This window comes from Manacus candei, unplaced genomic scaffold, assembly GCF_025592945.1.
Source record: "Manacus candei isolate 608988 ecotype Guabito, Panama unplaced genomic scaffold, ASM2559294v1 h1tg000015l, whole genome shotgun sequence".
Classification (NCBI taxonomy): Eukaryota; Metazoa; Chordata; class Aves; order Passeriformes; family Pipridae; genus Manacus; species Manacus candei.
In genome coordinates, this window is record NW_026138063.1 from 10,278,394 (window position 1) to 10,297,971 (window position 19,578).

The 19,578-nt window shown below is 40.0% G+C and overlaps 1 protein-coding gene across 12 annotated transcripts in view; it reads right to left on the reverse strand.

The window, feature by feature from the left end:
* Nucleotides 1-18,821, reverse strand: part of LRCH3 (leucine rich repeats and calponin homology domain containing 3) — a 63,253-nt gene extending 44,432 nt beyond the window's left edge. For all 12 annotated transcript variants that reach the window (XM_051781630.1, XM_051781624.1, XM_051781625.1 and 9 more), the window contains exon 1: nt 18,590-18,821. In XM_051781630.1, coding sequence (XP_051637590.1) covers nt 18,590-18,800 — 211 coding nt within the window. In that variant the 5' untranslated portion in view covers nt 18,801-18,821. The remainder of the gene's footprint in view (nt 1-18,589) is intronic.
* Nucleotides 18,822-19,578: the final 757 nt, after the last annotated feature.

Here is a 19,578-nt window from a genome sequence, read left to right on the forward strand (position 1 = left end):
GTAACTGAGAATCTCCAACCTGCTGTTTTTTGCAACATGCACAAGGTGGGATTTCTGCAGTTACAGAAAAGGAGGCAAAGGTTAGTGGTTTCTTCCAACTGTCGTGGTGCTGTGTCTGGAACGAGAGGTGCTGACCACCAAAACCTTCATCAACCTGAGGTTGTACTGCATGACATGCAACACAAATGGAAAGATTACAGGTCACACTGAAATAGGCTCTCTAGATTTCCTGCCTTTTGTGCTAAATACAAGGTTTGTAGCTTTTAACCAAGGCTGCTCAACTGTCCTTTATAAAACCTGTTTCAAATCATTGCCAAATCATTGTCAAGTTTCAGATGTGTGGATCAAAGTTTCACAGATGCTATTTCCTCTGGCTACACTTTTATTTTGGAACATTCAACACAAATAACAAAGCTTCTTGCCAAAGGTTTTAAAAAACAAGAAAACCTCTCACTTCTCTGAAGAACTCCCACAAATTCCTTACTTGAAGCAATTTTAGTGAAGTGAGAACTACGGCCAAAGCACTTGCCTTTTCCTTCAATACCTACATTACCAAATGAAACCTGGCTAGCTTTTTTGTTTTCTAACTCAGGAGCATCTTAAGAACAGTCACACAATGGAGTTTTGGCTTCCAAATTCCTTGAACTACCCTAGGTTTCTTTAGCATTAAGTTGCCTCTTCAACTCCTCTCCATTAAAACACATCACATAAAAACAAAAAAAATGGATCAAGTACAACTCTCTTACCTGGCCAGTCCCTGCAACATTCACTATTTGCTGTTAAGACTAGAAAAATCTATGTACAAAGACCTGTAAGAACTTTAATTATACTAAATAAGAAAACTCAGCCATACTTGGGATCAAAGAGGAAAACAGAAGATTCTAAGCACCAACTCCCATTCTCCCTCCCTTTTTTCTCTCCACATGATTTTAATGCATATTTGCTGTAGTTTAGCTTTCTCTTTTACACATGAAGGAAAACTGCACAGGTGTCACCACAAAAAACACTGACTGAACACAAGCACATATTTTACAGTCCTGCACTTACGTCAGCTGCTGTATGGCCACTGACAAGAAAGCATGATCTCAAGGAAAGCACAATGTCTCAGTGGAGCAGATCATCCGAGGACTGCAAGAAGAGGATAAACATCCTAATGAGAGTAACGACATGGAATACAATGCCACTTCCTCTGTGAAATAATTTTCCTTTTGCATGGACCAAAAAACAACAATGGAAATATAGAACACCATCATAGAGTTGTTCTTGTGTGGTCACTGGAGAGCAGGAAGGAGTGACAAGCTCCAGTTTGTGCAAAGAACTGAGAACATTTCATATTCCATCAATTCCAGTTGCTTTTCCTCTAGTTGGCTCTAGAGCAGAAAAATCTGTAGCCTAAATGGATCAAATTGTTATGTCAAGTATTATTTATTCATTATTCAGTGCAGACCCTGGCTTCACAGTCAGCCACTCTAAGCCATGGAGCAATTCCTTACTGGCCATGTGTTACCATCCTCTCCCTTGTGCCAACACAGCCAGTTGTGTCTCATTACTGAGAACAAATCCTGAAAAAAAAACAAGGCCACAAATAGTTTTCAGCCCTTCTGAGGTGTGATCCAGTTCATGCTGCAATTGTGTAATCTCTAACATCAATACAAGGGAGAGGATGAAGATGAGTGGGGAAGAACGAGACCATGACTTTTGGCAACAGTTGGGATTTGGACAAGGGTCAATAACAACCATGAAACTGCACCTTTTTTGGTTCCTTAACTCACACACACTTCTAATAAATATGTCTTTTCAGAGTAGCAAATACAGGGTTACGATCAGGGATTTATTCCCAGGTTTTGCTCATTATGGACACATACCTGTGCACATGGTATGTCCCTGTGTGCACAGCATGGTATTTAAAGGATGGCACATGGTGGAGTGGAGTAAACACTTCAGGAACGAGATGAAACCACTTTGCAGATGAGCATGGAAAGGAATTCAGAAGCTTTAAAAAGGAGGCAGAAGGAAGTCATATGACCTGCCAGCTGGGCCTTATGACCTGTCAGTAAACAATGGGACAGATTACACACAGAATACAAACTGCAACTCATGTACTGCTACAGCAGAGATGATGCAAAGTGGAAATTTGTTTGAAAACAGGAACTAATTCGAGCCCCTTCACATGGGGTTTGCGGTTAAAGAAGTTTTTACATATGCTCTGCTCTCTTCTAGCAATTTCATTCCCTTTTCCTCACCAAACCTGGCACCCAGCCTACAGCAGAATCATGATTCTCTTTCAAACAGCCCTAAAACTTAAAGCCAAACAAACTAAACGAAATGAAAGTTGGAGAACAAACGTTGCAAAAGATCCAACACTGAGGAAACAAAGCAGAGTCTCAGCTTACCAAGTCCAGTTAAACTGGGGAAGCTCAGTTCCTACTGGCCTGGATTGCAGGTTCCTGGAGTTTTTTGTGCAAAACTTAAATACACATAGTATTTATCTTCAAGGAAAACAGCCTCTGGACTACACCTAGAAAGCTGGTAAGGCAGCACACACCCCTTCATTGATAAAACTGCTTTAAAGGAAGCAATACTCCTTTGGTGATTTAAAACTAACAAATAAAACCAAAAAATCAAATCATAGCATGAAACCTGCAAGTCTAGCCTTTTATTCTAGTGTAACAAAGACAGTTTAAAATGGTATCTGAAAGCCTTGGAGACCCCACCCTCTGGGATCCAACTGCACTGGTTTAAAATTATCCCCTCTATTGGATCCTCCTCACCAGCCCTTTGCTGTGAGCCACTGATTCTGCAACGCTTGTGTGAGCATTTCCCAATTCCCATCAGGCAGAAAAACCGTCAAGTTAGCTCACATGATTTCTGAAGTTGTTTAAACTACTCTTGCAAATTTTGCCTGAAGCTAATCTGGGGAGGACTTACATGAACTGTCTCTAGTGGATATTTGAGGGCAGTTACTTCCTTTGGCAGCAATTTCCTTAGAGAAGCCGTTATCTGCACAATGACAAACAAGTTGAAGTTTTGCCTTTACAAAAAGGTTGAGTAAAAGACAGAGGAGAAGAAAACTTTTGAAAGAAGATCTTTCATCAGGATTTCATAAGCAGACATTACTTTGAATTGAATCAGATCAAAGTCTTCATTACTTAAGCATTCCATTTTCTTTTAGCATTAAAGGAACTATCTTGGCTAAACCAAAGGAGATTAAGCTCATCTTGTAAATGTCTCACTGCAACACCATCACTTAGAATCATAACATGGTTCAGATTTGCTGCTTTGATTCAGGTCCTCAATCCCAGGACACACAAAATGAAATTCACCTCTCCTGTATTTCTTCATCTGTTTTTATCTAAGACATCTGTTTTTCTCAGTTTCCATGCTCAGGCTCCTGGAGAACGAATACCAGTATAGGGAATACTCCCATCAAAAACATCAACATACCTCCCTTGTATGGACTCTCTTTCCCAATCTGGAAACAATTCCTCATTTTCTTTTACATCCCTTCACTTTCCCATGAATACTCCAAGAAAACTGACAACTCCAGACTCAAGTATAACTTCTCATGTTCACAGGGGCAGAACTAACCTGGCTGTCAGTTCATAACTTACAGCTACTTGTTCTTAGTGATCTGGTTTACAGTGCAGAGGAGAGATGAGCTGCTGCACTGGAACAGGAATGGATGTGGTAAAGTGCTGCAACTTCTACAACCTGCTGGGACAGTGTCTCCTGAAACTATACTCAGGCTTCATTAAAGATCAGTTGAAGACATTCTTTTGCAGGCTTGAGTTGGAATGCTGAATTTGGAAGTCAAGTCACTTAATACATAATTTTTATCTTGTTTTCAATTAAAAAGTTTGCTAATGTCACTATACTTGTCCTCATATCATACTAAGTTGTATTCAAAAATACACTTCAGTGCAGGAGACAGCACAAGCTGCCCTCTCCAGAGCAAGGGTTGAGCTAGTGCTGTAATGGGGAGACGACTGCTCTCTACCAGAGGAGGGAAAGCTCCATGTTTTATGAGGCACCTTTTAATTTCCTTACTGCCACAAGTTAAAAGTAGCACATTTTTTTCATGGTCCAGAGACTGGTCAGTAAGCACTCAAAGGGCTTCAACATCTTCACACATATTATCATCTCCTTCATTTCTCCCACTCTTCCAATTTTACATGGAAAACATGGAGCATGCAATAAGCACATAAGACACTGCACAGAAGCAGTTTTGTAAAATAAAAAAGACTCTTGCACATAAAACTCCTCACAAAAAAAGACAAGTAAACAAAGAGATGATAAATACTAATTCCTCCATTTCATTAAAAGACTCTCACATACTGCGCTTGATACCACAGTTTAAATTCCATAGTCAACTTTCAGTTATTCATAAAAGGAAGGGGAAATAAGGGTCAGATAATGAGGATAAAGGCAAACCACAGGTTAATATAAAATCTAATGCAGAGGGTGAACAGTCATAGGCAATGACACTCCTGACAGGTGAGCACCAAGTACCTCTTAGGTAGGGACTGAGCCAGGCTAGAAACCCCCTGTAAGGCAGCATAGCACCCTTTAAATGCATTTATGCTTCCCAAGCTGGTCCTCCCACAACCAGCTAAGGTACCCCAAATACACCAACTACAGTTAGTGGTGTCAGGACAACTGAGGGAGTAAAAATGTGCTAGGAGAGCAGGAATGAGACCAACTGACTACATTGTCAGGCCACCCTCAACAATCTGTTCACAGCTATCAGAGCTACACCTGAAGAGACCATGAGTGAGGAAGATTGTATGGTACTGTCACTTTGCTTTATGCTCTGCTCTGTCTTTCATCTCCATCAGTGAAATACCTTGTATATTCAGCAATTCCAATGGCTCTGAGACTAAACTGTAACCTGGGGATGGAGATGTGGCATGGAATAAAGGCAGGAGGAGTACGTTGGTCAGGAGGGCTGGAAATGTAAACCACAACCACCAAAGACTTTGTATTTTCACCATTCATCTATTTATTTTATTTCATTTAATCTTAATATTGGACATAAAATTCTCCACCTGCAAGTATTTTCACATGTAAATACGTCAGCTAATATAACAGCTGCTATTTACCAATTATCATGTTAGTTTTGCATATTCCCCCTATACATTTCACCAATCAGTTTGAAATGCATTACCTTACTCCCTTTTTTCCCACAAGCAGTTTAAATAGAATGATACATTAAGGTCAGTAATACATGGACAGACAATAAAAAAATAATGTTAGCTGCGAATACATTTCAGAAATATCTTAAGGGGAGAGTTAGAAACAAACCAGCACAAACCAGAACTGAAAATTCAAAGGCCCTAGAAAGCAAAGTGAGTAATTTCATGTAAAAAGGCCAATTACTCTCAGAGAAAGGTAAGCATTTCTATAAAATTTTATGCCTATTATTACTGCATTTCTCTGACACTCTTAATAGAGTGGCTCCATATTTATGGCACTCAGACACAGCTTCATCAGAATGCACAGTAAAGTCATCAAATAAGCCTCATATCACTGCAGACACTGATCTGTCTTCCACAGAACTGTATTTTACTGAGGGGAAAAGTCAATAAAGTCCAACAGTCAAAAGTCCTATGTTCTTTTAATGGCTCCTTGAGGCCATCTCTCATGCTGACATCATCCCTAACAAAAAAAGCCTGTTACACTTTACACAAGAAGAGTTTCAATTTCAATAGGACAATTATTGCCAGAATTCTAGAAAAAGAGCTGGAGTCTTACCAAGTCATCTGTGCAGTACAAGCCATTTTAGTGTCAAGAAATAAAACAACAGTATAGGATATGTATGGAAAATATCCCATATCAAACAGAGAGAACAGCCAAATGAGGAGATAAATGACAGTAATTGCCAAAACATATGGTCAAAATACGAAATAAATTTTGAATCTGGAAACCATAAAAGTCACCTTCAGTCAAAAACACACCATGCAGACATTACCAGGGATCAAGGGCTACAGAACTGGTGGTCACCATCTCATACATCTTCACTTTCTTAAAAATTAAGCTTGCTAAAAACTACTGGCAAGGCTATCAAAATGGTTGTTATATTCTCAAATTAGTATTTAAGTGAATTGTATACACATCTTTTAACAAAAAAATAAACATTATGAATGCTGGAAGCAAACACATAAAACAAAATCCAAACTGATCTGACCAAAGATGAAAATAATTTTTTTTTCAAATTCAAACCAAAGTGATTCCTGTTCAGGAAAAGGTTTAAGTTGAGGTTTAACACTAAACATTGCTCTTTAAAGGTCGTGATGAAAATTAATCTTGAAATGCAGTAGTCACTTTGAAAGTTTTTGGCTGATTGGCTCTATCCCTCCAGCTCCTTCAGAGAAACATTAGTTTTCTGCATGTGACAACTCTCATCTATACCAGCTCAAATTGAAGAGAATGAAAGCTTTTTGCCTTGCCAGGAGAATTCCTGACAAACACTGAGCCACAGAAGAAAAGCTGCGTGGCAACTGCCCACACTGCATAACAACAACGAGAATTCCACTTCCAGAGTTCTCCATTATTCCGTTTCACAATGACTATTTTCAACTGCTTGTATTTTTAGAGCTCTACGTGTGTACAAAACCTTAATTTTAGAAGTCTTCATTTGCAAACGTGTAAGAATTTCAACTGGAAAAATCTCCAAGTTACAGAGAAGCTGCCTCACCCACACTACGACAGAGACACGAGCACGACGCTCGAGATGTCTGGGAGCGTTCGGCTGCTCCTCCGCAACACGACACTGCCCGCTGCTCATGAAATACTTGACTGTGTTCCAGCAGAGCAGGGTTTCATTTTCCAAGGCTGCTTCACAAAGTTAGCAGCGAGGGAAGTGTGCAGTAAATGAACTCGTCCCTCCCCAGCCCCCTAGATAAAGTTCCTTCAGGTACAAAAGGAATTACCCAACTAAAAAAAATCAGCTCTCAAAAAAAATATTTTTTTTTAAAGTAAAAGACATGAAAAAAGCTCTGAAAATGGAGCTAAAACTATTGCCAGATTCTAAGTTCATGTGCAAACCTCTGGATCCATCTATTATTTTTTCCTATTAAAAATTATAGTATTGTTAAAGGTATACATTTGATATTTATTCAAACCATTTATCTTTCCCAAAACCTCACTAGAATAACAAGCTTGAATACAAAGAGGGATAACAACCTTCAACTTGGGTGAATAAGAGGTAAACTAGTAGTTAGAGCATTGCAAAAAAAAAATCCCTAAGAAATCCAAGCCCAAACAGAAAATAGTCCCACTGCAACAATCACTCCTTGGATTTTAACCAATAGACTTAATGGAAATAATTGAACTTTAACAACTTTCAGAAATCTGCACAAGGCGTGGGGGAGATAAGAGAGAAGGGCTTTGATGCAGCGAAAGTACTGGAAAACTTAAGGGTCCTGAAATTACAGATTTGATATTCATTGAATTGCAAATAAGCCAATGAATCACACTGCAAAATGGAAGGGTTGGTTATACACTGAAAATAATTGGTCCTGATATGCAACTTTTGAAAGTCGTTATAAAAATGGCACAGCATTAAAAGATTAATTTAGCTTCAGTATAAATATGGAAGTGATCAGCAAAATGAAAGCACTAAGGGTAGGAAAATGTGAGTCAAGCAGGATATTTGAAGTTATACAAAAGGAAAATTATGATAAAGCATTAACAATAGTGGCAGTACTGAATATTTCACTTGCCCTGAAAGTAATATTGATCTCATTACTGCAAGTACAATATGATGAAGAAAATCCATCCCAAGATCACTAGAAGTACAGAAATGCATCTCTACTTCTAACAAAATTAAAATAAAACTCTTCAGGCTACTATAAAGTAAGAATGAGAAACTTGTGAAAAGTCTCACCATAAAACATATCTAAAAATAAAAACATTTTAGTTTATATTTCACCTGATAATATTTAACATTCTTTACAAATAAGAATCTCTCATCTCTATGAAACCGCACCTACAGCTAAAGAAGAAACCACTGTTGCAACTGTGCCAAGAAACACTACATAAAAGAAGGAGAGCACTGCATTTCATTGGTGGAGAGGAAGACAGCGGGGGGGAAGGATCATAAGACAAGATGCTACAAAGTGACTAAAACCTCGGAAATGAAAATTTGCCAGTGGAGTTTGACATCCCCTGAAAAAATTAACACCAACAATAAAGCAAGAACGACTCTTCTGTCACAAGAGCTGCATGGAAAAGTTGTCACATAGCAAGTAATATAAAGAAAACTCTTGGACAGCTGGAGTGAAATAGAGTTTGTTACAGTGTAGTTATACTGAGGCTACAGGTGTGAAGCAGAATTAAAGTTACATTTACAATCAATACACACACACCTTAAACTCTTGTTCATTAATCTTCTTTCTCATTACAGAAGATTTACCTGTCACAGGTAGGCTGATTAAGTTCTCTGAATAAAGATCTCCAGAACACCACAAACTGTTTTTGCTTATCAAAGAAGATGTCACCAGCTTTACAGCTGTTGACATCCTCTGTTCCTTCTCTACTGTCATTCCTGAAGTCACGGAGCTTCAAATCCTCCGGCATGGAAATATATAAAAAGACATATGAAAAAAATCTTTCAACAAATTCAGTCTATGTGCAATATAAAACTGGACAAACAAACAAAAGTCCCCCACATAAAATGGATGGCCTGAAATTTCTCTTTTCCTCCTCTCTTCATGGGCCACAAACTGTGTTTTCTGGCTTTAAAATGATATGATTTTGCCTGAGAAGTAAAACAATCCACTGAACAAGTTTCTCTATAAATGCCTCTGACATAAGGATGTCTTGCCCTGCACACAGTGAGGATGCAGATGTACCACACCGAGTGGAGAAAGCGGGATGCAAAGACATGGGAAATGCAGTGATAGGAGGATTTCTTTATGGTCCAAAACAGAGAATGGAAAAAGAACAGGCAAGTCTAAAAAGCATAATGTACGTATGAACACACTTTCTTCTAATGTGATTAAAAACCAGACACCAGTGTTCAGCAGACTGGAATATCTCCAGGTGAGGAAAACAGAAGTACAAACAGTTTCTCCAAGAGTGCAGTGGCCGCCAGGCCAGCCTGGTCTGGAGAACAGAAACTCTCAGGATTCTACTCAGGTCTTTTTGTTTGTTTGTTTGCTTTTGCAATCCCTAACAACTGTCACATACCAGATACATTTCTCATCACTGTATTGAGAAAGCCCCAGGGTCGTGCTGCAGCTGTAATTTAGAAGAGGAAACCCCTTCCAAAAAACAGACTGGACACCACCTCATTCAAGTTATCCCAAAATCCACTCATACAGTTTGCAAATGCATGTCTGTAAAAACCCCTTGTATTTCTGTTTATCACATATTCAGCATGGTCAAGAATTGAAAAGAACTGCATCATATGGGAAGGATTCAGTCAGTTTTAAAAAATAAAATAAAAAAAAAAAATCACATTTCTGTCTGCAAATCTAATTAGATAGAAATAATAATTGTGGGGATTAAGACTGTGAAAGTGTTTTTCCCATTTATATACTGCAAATCTGGCAGCACTAGCAGCAATTGCCTTTTGTTTTACCTATCCAAAGAGGAAAAACTGTGTTTTAAATAAAAGGAGTATGAACAAAATAATATTTTATTTAAATGTGAAAAGCTATTTAAATAGTCTCATTTCAAACTGATAACATATTATTGAAATGGAGCTTCTGCAGATTTATTTCTTAACCTCTAAAACACACTACAGGGGCTGTGAACAGAAACTACACTGCAGTAACATTGACAGAAAGAACTCAACAGATGCACTTCTCATTTTACCATATCTGTGAAAGCAGAGATGGCAGATGTTTAGAATATTACATCTGCATTACTCAGTTACATAATTCAGTCAAATCATGTGCACTAGCAATGTGTGTGCGAGATTTCCTTCACCATGCTCAGAATGAAAAGCCAGTTCTGACCGGAATGCCACTGAAAGGCACCCCCAGCGAAGCTCCCTGGACTTTCCACACTATAACTTTTAATGGTAATTATAACCATCTTCTGACACACAGGCATCCCTGAATGATGGCATGTGATTTGCATACAGCAGAGCAGAGCCATGCAACACATAATACTTAAATATTTGCAGCAAGTTTACAGCTCAAAGGATCAGCCTGCTGTTTTAGCACAGATGGGTTCCAAAGATAATTTTTTTACCTTGCTAAGCACAAATCTCCCCCCCTCCTTTGCAAGGTAGCAGAATGAAAGGAAATAGCAGATATTTTATGGCTCCTGACCACATTCAGTCGTGGCCTTCTACAAAAACATTTATTCCACAGCTGAGCTTGGAGCAATGTAATGACAAGCTCCCAATTGTCCTGGTACTATTGTGCTCAGTGACTCTCTTACTCCCAGAGAACAGAGTGAATGACACCAGCTCAAAGACCAGTAAAAGCCTTGGTCTATGACTGAACTAAGGGGTAATATATATGACCATAAATAATGGTAATAAGTATGACCATAAATAATGGCAAGAATGAATTAAGCAAGTTTAAATTGCTACTTGTCTCATCAGCACCCTAAAATTAATGTTCTCCTCGGATTTAAAAGGAATTTTGTACCAAATGTCAGGATACCAGTTATTCCTCTTTTTATTGTCCTAACAACTTGGATGAGAAGAATGGAGTTGGCAATGAGAGAGGCACTTGAGACAGGGCAAGATTAACGAGGAAAGGAGAAAAGGTTAAGACATGGAAACTGGGATGAAGGAGATGAGGAAAAAAAAATTGGGGCAGAAGGGACAGAACTGAGAACAACATATTGCTGGGAACGAGACATGTGACATGAACACAGGGAGGAACCCCAACCTGGTAGAGCACAACCCCCTTCAGAACACCCAATTGCAGAACCCCAAACCTGCTCACACCAGCACTCCTCTGCCCTCAAACATCTGAACAACTCAGATGTACAGCATCCCACTCTACAATCAGGTTCCAGGGAATGTCAATCTCCTCCTATCTTGTTGGCTCACGTAAGAGAAACCTCATGGACGTAAAGGTTTGAATTGTCCTGATGAGTCACAGGGATGGACCAGAACCTAGAAAATTCAGCTTGCATCTCTGACTAAAATTCAACCTGAATTTAGAATTCAGCATTAGGAAGGTAAACTGGAAGACACACTGATGTTCTGTACAGCGAAAACTCAATTAAAATCTTATGTAACACTGCTGAATCAAGCACATAGACAGTATAGTCTGTCATCAGAGGTGCCCACATAACTTTAATTGCTCATTTCCTGAGCATATCTACTGTCCACATGTCTTTAATTAACAACCACATACTACTTTTCATTTTCTTCAAGATTTTTCTGTTCAAGTAGATTTTTTTCAGCCAAGATGAAATTACTCTAGGAATCAGGACTGATCACAGTAACAGTCTTATCAAAGACAGTGTTGCTGAAAAAACATTAGGGGAAAAAACCCAGGGAATTACAGAAAGAAAAAGGGATGGTTAACCTGAAAGGTAGTAAATGCTGTTTTGGAAAAACACATTGCATGCTATCAGTGCCATATATTTCCTTCATAATGCTAAGCAAATCTTCTAAACTAATCTTTCCATAGGTGGTAATTAATCACATATTTCCATTTTTCTAGATGTTGGGCTTGATTTCCAATACTCCTGCAAAGTCACCAAGGCATCTGAATTTATTAAGATGAAAAATATTAAAAATAATTAATCCAAAATAGTTTGGTTGCCTAAAAGTTCCAGCACTCAGTATTTTGAGTTTTGGTACTGCAAATTAGCAAATGCTTTCAAATGTTGTACCATTCCAGGCTTCAGATGTACAAAATGACTTGCTTTCACTTCACAGAAATTACATGAAAAATAGTGTTTCAAACCTTTTCAATAGTCTGGAGCACTACCCAAAAGCCCAAGGCAACAATAACATGTTCCTGCATTCAAAGCTAAGTTTCAACAATAAGCTGAATAAAGAGACTAAAATTCACATGGGTCATTGAACAATGTCCCACTGTGGTGGGTGGAACTGAATAGATGCTCCCTAATCCTGCTGCCCTCTGCACAGACCACACTGTGGTTACAAATCATATGTTCCAGCAGCCAACACCTGGGTTGCACAGCAAGTTGGGGTTTTTTGGTATATCCTCATTTTGGAGAGAACAAAATGAAGTCTCACTCTAGAGAGACTTCTGAGCTTTGTCAGTGAAAGCAGCAGTTTGTAGTGTAGAATGGTAAGGGAAGCTGAAATAAAGGACTATTGGGACAGCCTGGGGGATTTCAAAGTGAAAAATAAACCCTGTTCTGCACATACACAGAAGTACTGACTTGGGCAAAACAATCCTATAAGGAAAAGACCACAATGTCTTATCCTTTGCATCTTCTCCAAATATCTGTAATCCAGAGAACTAAAGCAATACTTTAATGCACTGACATATCTAACCACATAGACACTTTTAACATGAATGGGTTTCCACCCCTCCACTTTGCAGAGGAGTGACAGCAGAAGAAAGCACCCTGCATAGCCCATGCCTTCAGCTAAACACACAACTGCAATTCATTCAAGTTGTTTTCCCAACACTGGAAACGAGATCCAAGACTGATTAGTTATCAGAGAGAAGAACCCTTGAATTGAATTATAGCTTTTTGGTAGCTATATTTATTTTTAACACATGCTACACAATCTGTAGTGTTTGTTGTAACTAATTCTTTACTGATGGTTCTTCTACTGAATAAAGTAATTACATCTACTGCATTCTAAATCTAAACCTAAACCATCAGTTTAAAATTACTTACATAAAATAATGTATTTTGCCAAATGAAAGCATGAGATCCAAATCTGTCAGCAGTAAAGTTTCACTGAACGAAATTCAACTCTGCAAACCCTCTTGTAAAAGAAAAAATTCCTAGGCTCACTGACTCAAAGCCCAGTATGTTGTTTTACAGAAAATAATTAGCAAATGTACAGCAGGTCAGTGGTAAAAGGTTACAAAATAGAGCTAAGGTGTGATTTCACAATGGATGCAAGTCAGTCTAGGCTTACACATCTGCCAAAACAGATCCTCATTCTCATCACCCATAGAGTCCTTCCACCCTTTCCATTTGCTGGCACTCAGGCACACAAGGAAACACAGCAAGCTGTCCAAGGATTTGATCCAAGTAGTTATTGGCTGAGCTTTCAGCCAGATAAGTACCAAACAGCTTGCTGGAAGGCACTGTGATTGCTGGTGTTGACTGTGCAGCAGGAGATGAAGACTGAACTTCCCCTTTTGGCATCAGCATAGAACTTGGATCACATTAGGCCATGCATTTATCACTGACTTCAGGGAGTACTTAACCAATATAAATGTGCTACCTCCAAGCACAGGTAGAGACACAGTAGAACAGGGCTAGAAACACCATGAGAGAAACACAGACATTTCCTTTTCTCCTAAATTCTAATTTGTCTTTCGTGTGACTGCAGGGCTCAATATATTCACCTATCAACCCTTTCCCTCCTTACTTTTTATGTAGTTATTTATCTCCCAAAAATATAACTGCAAGTGCGTTTGCAGACAAAACAGTATTAAAGAAATAAATCTGATTACGATGGAGACAGGAAGTGGAAGACTAAGGAAGTAACTGGAAACACCAACACCACTTAGAAGAACTTGTAAAATTTTGATTGTGAGACTTTATTGTTTGCTTTAAAAGATAACAGAGGCATTCTGAATGTCACGTATTGCTTTTATTGCCACAAGGATTAGACTACAACCTCAGATTCCCAGTTGCCATAAAACATTAGGCAAAAAGACTGCCTGTGTGCCAAGAAGAGTTAAGCATTGCTGCAAGGCCTCAGGTCTCCATCAAAACCAAACACATCCAGCAAAAATGAACCATAAACTACAACAGTCTGCTGCTTGTGGCATTTCGAGGGTAACAACAAAAAAAAAGGCAAGAGAACTGACCTTAATTTACCAGCTTAGCAAAGCACCACTCTCGGGCAATTCCATTAGTCTAGACTAAGAATTGCCAGTATTTATGCACAGAACACACAAGATCAAGCCTTTTCAATAACAGAAACATAACAAGAAGGGAAACAAGAGGGAACAATAATCAAATTAAAAAGGGATTGACACAAGTAGGAGCTAAGACCAAAAAACACAACTGAATGGAACAAGTTGCATTACTGTCTAAAGTTTGGGGAAAAGTTGTCATTCTCTCTCCTTCCCACTCTTACAGCTACTAGAACCTCTGGACAGTGTATTTGTTTGTGTTTTAGTAAGGGTAGAGACAAGTACACAAATGCCAGTAAAAGACTCTGAACGACCCTAATGACATGTCAGGTTCTTAGTTTTAAAAGTTAAACTTTAGATAATCTAAATACCATCACCGTTAACTCTGCTGACAAATAGCCTGAGACTTGAACACCAATCCCACTTCCTTCCAAGTTATCTTACAGACTGTAATAAAATTACATTCAGGATACAGTAACCTGAAGAGGTTTTTTCCCAAACAATTATTTAATTTTAGTCTGGCTTGGATTCTGCTTTTGTGGCTTTAAGAACAAATGTTGGGAAACAGGGCCACTGCTGTATGAGCCATACTGCAGTTCTAGAGCTGTTTTACATTTCATCAGGCAATATCAGCTGAACTTCTGGCAGGAAAGAAAAATACCAGTGAGACCCTTTACTGCAGAACACTCATACAGTCACTGCAGACCTTCTAGATGCATGCAAGCACTTAGCATATAGAAGTTATATTGACACTGTGGTCAGATTTTACCATTTCTATGGAGAGCTGCTAAGAACAAAACTACAGAGATACCTTATTGGCAAAGCCTTTCAAAAGGCACAGCAGACAGTTTTATTCTTTCTTTTATCACTATTAATATATTCCAGAAACAAGACACGTAATTATCTCACTAGTTCATTTCCATAAAACAGCCATTTTTTTTTAATCGCATAAACCCACATATTCCCATTTTCTCCTTTAAAAATGTAGACAGTGAGTGGTTTAGGAAATTACAGCTGTCACGGAAGGTTTGAAAAATAACTTTTCTGCTTGATGTATGCTTTAGACCACTGGGAATGCTGTCAAATAATGACATCACAGTCTACATTAATGCTGGCAAAATGCAACCATGCTTCCTTTCATATTTAACTCAGGTGGTTTATAGCCCTTCCTCTTCCTATTCCCTGGCCGAAAACAAGAGTGGAGTGAACAAATGGTTTGTAGCTCAACCCAGTTGAAATGGGTAGAGATCATGCCTGTTAAATGAAAGAGTGTGAAAGAAAAAGAGAAAGAAAAAAAAACTTCACATGATAATGAAGCTTGCTCATTCTTCATCATCAATGAGCTTTGTAAGCCTGAGTCACTTCCTAAAATTCCAATTAATTTGTAAGGGAGGAGCACAAGGGGATGAGATACTCTTTCAGTGTCTAAGTTATTAGTTATCACTACACTGCATTTCTTGTACATGAGCTGTCCCACACGTACAAGAACTTTAGATGGATACTGCATCACACTCTGTAGGGAGTCACCTTCCCACCAATCCATTCCAAAGCTCTCAAGCACAAATCTCACCTTCAGTTTGATTTTACACTATGTGATCCTAATTCCTGTCGAAGTACAAAACAACCAGAAACTCACTAATACTTTACTGCCTGCTGAAGTTACCTGAGCAGTTCTGAGAATAACCTTGAGCACTGATCTTGTTTTAAAAAGCCACATGTGGGTCTTCATCTGGAGGGTGGCTATGCCCAGAGCAGCTGAGGCTCTGATGTGACTAGAGAATCCACTTTCCACTGAAGAGTTTAGTCACCAAGGCAAATGATTAACGAGGAACTTAATTCTTCCACCGATGCCTAAAAGAAATACTATGTTAACTTCAAGAATGAAAGTGCAGCAAACCTGACCTGATTTCACTTTAGGTAGCCTTGCTAAGAGCAGAGAGTTGGACTCAATGATTCTCATAGGCTCCTTCCAACTTACAATATTCTATGATTCTACGATCTGTTTATCAAATGCTTGTCCAAAGTCAAGATACACCTGTCAGAAACTCGGCTCTGATGTCTGTTTAGTGAGGGGTTAAGAATGGTACCTAGAAGCTATTACAGCTTGATTAGTATTGGTCAAATCTGAACCCTTAAAAGATCCAAAGCAATGTGACCTTCTCATTGATTTAAAATCTGAAAATGCACCTTATGGTTGACATCACCCATCACCAACCTCAAAATCCACAGAGAGCACCCAACTAAAGTCAATCAAGCCTCTAATCTCTAACACCCTGTTCCTGCTGACCCGCTTTGCTGCTTCACCCGCGTTAACCGCGGCTTCCAGGCAAGGCCAGTGAATCTGTTAAGGCTGGAGGCTGGTTTTCCAGCAGGATAGTTACATTAATGAGGGATGTGATTCATTCCCACCTCCTAAGCACCGATGTGGTTACAGTGACACGCAATTACTCTTATTACCACAAGAACAGGGATCAGCTGTACCACTGTAACATGACCCACACCGCAGAGGTGCCTGTTCAGGCACAGAAGAAGAGGAAGGTTTGCACATCCCTTGTTTCATCTCCAGTTCTGTAGTTTGGGAGTAATTCCAACGATGTTTATGAAACATAGATGTCCCACTTTGTGTGCTCGGAGTCTTTGTGGCACAGCATGTAGAAGGCACTTGGGAGTCTACAGTCTGGGGGGTTGTTTAACGTGTTTATTGTAAGTGTTTGTAACACCTAACACACATGTATATTCTACCACACTATTTGTGGCTACTCCCATACAAAAGAATTGCAGGTTTCACAAGAAACTGATGTGGGGAAAGAAGTGGATTAAATCTGGAGCTGAGAACTCAACTGAAAACTGGGGGTCAGAAACTCTTGCATGGATTTTTTTGCCACTGCTCAGCCTTATTCAAACAAAAAAGTCATAGAACAGACCATGCTAAAAAAAAGGCACAAGATGAAGTTATTCACAGCAGCCTCCAAAACAGAGAATTTAAACAGAATGTGTCGTCCCCCCCACGCTCAATAAGCTTTGCTTCTTACAACTTAAGAACAGTTCTAGCTTTTTTCTAAGGTTCATTGTGATGATAAATGCACAAAAGTGTATGGCATGCACTGCCACTTATTAGCATTTAATGCTTCTTGAACAATTACAATGCAAATATTCATCACAATAGATGGGAACCTTGGTGGAAACAAGAATTCCCACAAATTGTTTAAGAGTACAGTAAATGAATAGCGTTATAAACAAAAAGCCCAAACCCCTCACAAATGTGTGTGCTGCATTTGCTTATGGATTAGCCACTGCATTTGTACCAAAAAAGAAAAAATTATACCCCAACATGAAGTCTTTTCTATTTATAGATGTGTTCAGGTCAAGCAAACCACAGTTATCTCCTGGGTTTTCATAGGTGTTTTTTTTTATTAGTGACAGATTTTTGCATAAATAGGATGTTACAGGACAGAGTACGAAGTCAGACCATTTTAAAGGAGGCTCCATTTTGAATTACTTGACTGACAGTGTAACCAACACACCAGCAAACATGGTAGCTTGAAAAAAAGTGACGTTTGAAGTTTATTTCTAAGCTTTCAAGCTACAACTCAACACAAGACACTAAAATAAATCTAAATGACTGCATCAGAATCAATCAAGGCTACAAACAAATGGTACACTGACACCTTTTAAAACTACTTTTACTTCACTTATAGAACTGAAAAACCAGAATAAACATCAACTAAGTCTGTTCTATATAATGCATTAAGAAAATTGCTACATCCTGCACAAACTCTCTCATCGTTTCCCAAGTCTCATCTCTCTATTTAATACAGTAACATATAAACACACTCCATAAATATGTTTTTGCTTATGATCAAGGTACTTAGAAGCAAAGTATACCTTTTTAGTCTACTGTTATGAATATATCTGAGAAGCAGAGGAATAAAACCAGCTCCATTGGGTACTATACCTTATAAAGTATTCCCTCTTCCTTAATATCCTTAAATCCATATTATACAGGAGAAAGAAAGAAAAGGGATGTGCTTACGTTCACAGTGCCTTTCATATCTTGTTTATGGCTGTCTCAAACTACAATAATAAAAGTATAAGAGCTTACAAAGCTTATAAGAAATTGTTGTCTTTAGCAGACATACACCTGACAGCTCTTCTGGGAAAGTTGGTTTCCCCTGTCAGCAGCACAGGACAGATTATGTGTATATACACACACTCACATATAGATACACTAGACCACAGGGCTGGCTAAAACCACATCAGCGAGCAGCAATACTGAGAAAAACCTCGAAATTCTTTTTAAAACAGCCCCCGATAAGGGAAACACTTCAGAGCGGAGATGATAAAGAAAAAAAAAAACCAGCAAACGGGAGAGATCTCATCAGACGGGCAGAGGAAGGAGAACCCTGCCACAGCTCCTCCATCCTGCCTCAGCCGAGAGGAAGGGCGGAGGAGACGAAACCGGCTTCAAGGAACTAAGAAACAGCAAATCGGTCACCTCAGACTCCCTCCTGCACAGGCAGCCCCCCCAGTCCCTCTCCGAGGAGCCCCTGCCCCCGTCCCCCGCCGCCTCGCCCCATTCACGCCCCGTCCCTTACCAGCCTGGGTGGTGTCGCTGAGATCGTGGTTGGCGGCGCTGGCCCGCGGGTAGTCCCGGAGCTTCCTGCCGCTCAAACTGAGGGCTCCGCTGGCCGCCGCTTCTTCTAATGCTCGGTCCAAGGAGCGGCTCCAGGAGCCGGGGGCCGAGGGCCCGGGCGGAGCGGGACAAGCCGCGGGCATCCCAGCACAGCCGCCCTCCGGCGCCGCCATTTCCCCGCCGCGGCCCGCCCGACGGCGCATGACAGCGCGGGCGGCAGCTGCGCATGCGCGGCCACCGCCCGGTGGGCGCAGGGACCGCGCGGGGCTCCGCGTCAATATTTAATTAACCCGAATCGTCCTTTTTTCGGGGCTGCTTTGTCCCTCTCGCCCTGGGGTAATCTGGCGCCCAGCTCCCCTTGACGTGGCTGTACACCTTCTGAAATGGTTAAAAATTCTAGTTTACCCGCCGAGGTGGGAGGTCACAGGTTGGTTTTTGGGTGAGCATCGATCACCGCTGCTGTGTGTCAGACCCCTTCCGGCAGGAAACCAAGGATAGGGCGCACAGATCCCAACCAGGCGGGAAAAGTAGCAACCTTATCAAATATGTTTACAGGCGGTATTTTTTCCTCCACCACCAATTTGTAGCAGCATTTCCACTGTTCGTGCCTCCTGCCAGCACGGCACTCCCAGGCACAGCCGCGGTGGCTGCTCGGGATGTTCCCGTAGCACAGGATTTAAATGACAGCGACTTCTCGCTAGCAAGACATGTCACAGCAACAACCAGTGCTTGGGCTGACACACCTGGCACTCGAATCACACCAAACCACTACATGAGACATGAAACATGCATTAGTAGCTGATACATATAAATGCACGTGAGCCTACACCGTGCCACTCCAAGAAGCGCTCAACTGTCAGGGTGTTAAGCTGGGCAACGAGCACGAGCCCTCTTTAAATTAAGCTGCTTTTTGCTGTGTTCTTCAGAACATTTAATAAGAATTTCATCAGT